Source organism: Amphimedon queenslandica, unplaced genomic scaffold (assembly GCF_000090795.2).
Source record: "Amphimedon queenslandica unplaced genomic scaffold, v1.1 AMPQUscaffold_12504, whole genome shotgun sequence".
NCBI lineage: Eukaryota > Metazoa > Porifera > Demospongiae > Haplosclerida > Niphatidae > Amphimedon > Amphimedon queenslandica.
Window position 1 is genome coordinate 1 of NW_003547259.1, and position 2,490 is coordinate 2,490.

General features: G+C 35.9%; 1 protein-coding gene across 1 annotated transcript; it reads left to right on the forward strand.

Annotated features, from left to right (window-relative positions):
* Positions 1–7: 7 nt before the first annotated feature.
* On the forward strand, positions 8–1,430 carry LOC100635838 (TNF receptor-associated factor 5-like). Its single transcript, XM_003390444.2, has one exon. The coding sequence runs from the start codon at positions 16–18 to the stop codon at positions 1,237–1,239; it is 1,224 nt and encodes a 407-aa protein (XP_003390492.1). The 5' UTR covers positions 8–15; the 3' UTR covers positions 1,240–1,430.
* The last annotated feature ends 1,060 nt before the right edge of the window (positions 1,431–2,490 follow it).

Genomic DNA, 2,490 nt, shown 5'->3' on the forward strand with positions numbered 1-2,490 from the left:
CACATGGTCTAAACAATGGCTACATGTGATGACTATCAAGGTGGATATGAGTTTAAGTTTGTGACTGGTGAGCCTAGGGATGAGTATCAGTGCCATATCTGTACACTGGTAGCACGGGATCCTCGACAAGTTACCTGTTGCTCCAATATATACTGTAAGAGCTGTCTGGATACACTAAAAGAGAAGGGCCAAGGGTTTATCTGCCCAACTTGTCGTAGCTCACTAGAAGGAAAGTACTTTAAAGATGGAAGAGCAGAAAGGGAAATAAAGTCACTTAAGGTTTATTGTACTAACACTGATAGTGGGTGCCAATGGATGGGGACTATTAAGGATATTGATACTCATCTTAATAATAGCTGTACCTATCAACTGGTACCTTGTACTAATTGTGGAGCGAAGATGAGGAGAAGTAAACTGATGACACATCTGATAAACAACTGTCCTAAACGAATGATTAACTGTCAGTATTGCAAAGAAAGAGGCACACACCAACTGATAACAAGTAGCAGTCATACTAAGGAATGTACTGACCTCCCAATCCAATGCAGTAATGAAGGTTGCAATGAGAAGGTACCACGATGTTCACTAGCATCACACAATGAGACCTGCCCTAAAGCTATCATACCATGTGAATACAATACTGTTGGATGTAATAAGAAAATGAAGAGAGAAGAACAAGAGAAGCACAATGAAGAATCAATGAAACAACACCTTGATATAGCAATGAAGAAGATTGAGGTACTACAGGTACTACTTCCAACCAACCATGTCTTGAAGCTAAATGAATACAGAGAAAAGAAAGAAGGAGATGAGATATGGTTCAGTCCAGGCTTCTACACATCACCAGGAGGATATAAGATGTCACTACGTGTTGATGTTAATGGAGATCGTGACGGTAAAGGTACACACGTCTCTTGCTTCATATATCTCATGGCAGGAGAATATGATGATATACTGGAGTGGCCATTTCAAGGAGAAGTTACTATAGAACTACTGAATGAACTGGAGGATAAAAATCATAAGAAATGTACCTTATCATTTAATGAATCAACACCAGATATATCTAAGCAAAGAGTGAAGGAAGGCAGAAACACAGGATGGGGTAAGAAGTTCATATCACATGAAGAGTTAGAATATGATCCAGCTACTAATTGCCAGTATCTCAAAGATGATAGTTTGTACTTCAGAGTTAGTGTAAAGATTACACCAAAGACAAAGCCATGGCTAGTATTAAGATAATATGCATGATTGAATTTGTCTCAGAAAGTATGTATGTATGTATGTAATATGTATAAGCTAACATGTTTTATTGATTATACTGTAGCCTGCTATAGTTCTTACTGTCTTATATATACACACATAGTACTCTTCCTTTTCCTAATTAAACTATTTTAAATTTATGTTAAGAAGCTCAGTCAATAAAACGAAAAGGAAATCAAAATCATAAAATCTAAGATTACTATACCTCTATAATATATGGCAGCTCCAACATGAATGCCCCACTACTAACTATTATTACTGCTTTCCCTGACTAGCTACCCACCTTATAGTGAATATTAGAAGTAGCAATAGCTTTGAGATGACTCAAAATGCACAAGCATCCACATAAATACACAAGTCAATTGATTGACAACTACATTTTAGCGGAAAATAATAAAATCTTGCCATATGCTAGCCATTCATAAAAAAACTAGGGAAATATTAAAATGTTCATTATAAGCCATGTTTAACTATATAACAACACAAAACATACAATGACATAAACACAGACACAAACACTACCATAGATAATAGAGTTTAAAGAGATTGGTAACTGCGTAGGTGATAGTTATCACCGTATAGATTCTAATTTTCCGCATTCAATAATTACAATGCAAAAGTCGAAGGAGAAGAGCCAAATTTTGCCAGAGAATGACAGGTTTATAAAATTTCAAAAGAACATATCAATACAATTACTAGCCAGTTCACTAAAGCAATATGCTACCTGTTGCATGTGTTTCTTTCCTAGCTTAAATATGTACTGTTTTGGAGAAAAAGGTACAGAAACTTTGTCACTTTTACAACACAAAATTTGAGTTTCTGGAGAAGATGTATGAACTACAAGTCTGAGAATACCCTAGTTACACACAACTCAAAGCGCTTGATTGTTCTATGCTTGCTACTTTGTTGTAAAACAAGAGACATTTTAGTAAAAGGTACAGAACATCAGAAAAGAGGTCCCACTTGACACACGCTGTTAGTCATGAATGAAACAGTTTGTTACTTTTGAGTAACTGTATGAAATTTGATTTGATAAATATAGAAGTTATAAGGTATTTTATGCATATTTTTGTTGATTTTTTGCAACTACTGGGACTAAGTTATGAACAGAGAAATGTGGACCTCTCCCGTTGCTAAGGAGAAACTAGGATGCGGGAAGTGATACCTTTGTCCTCCATTAGTTTATACAGGCTGCCCACGCAGTTTCCAATCCCTTTATACTCACATACA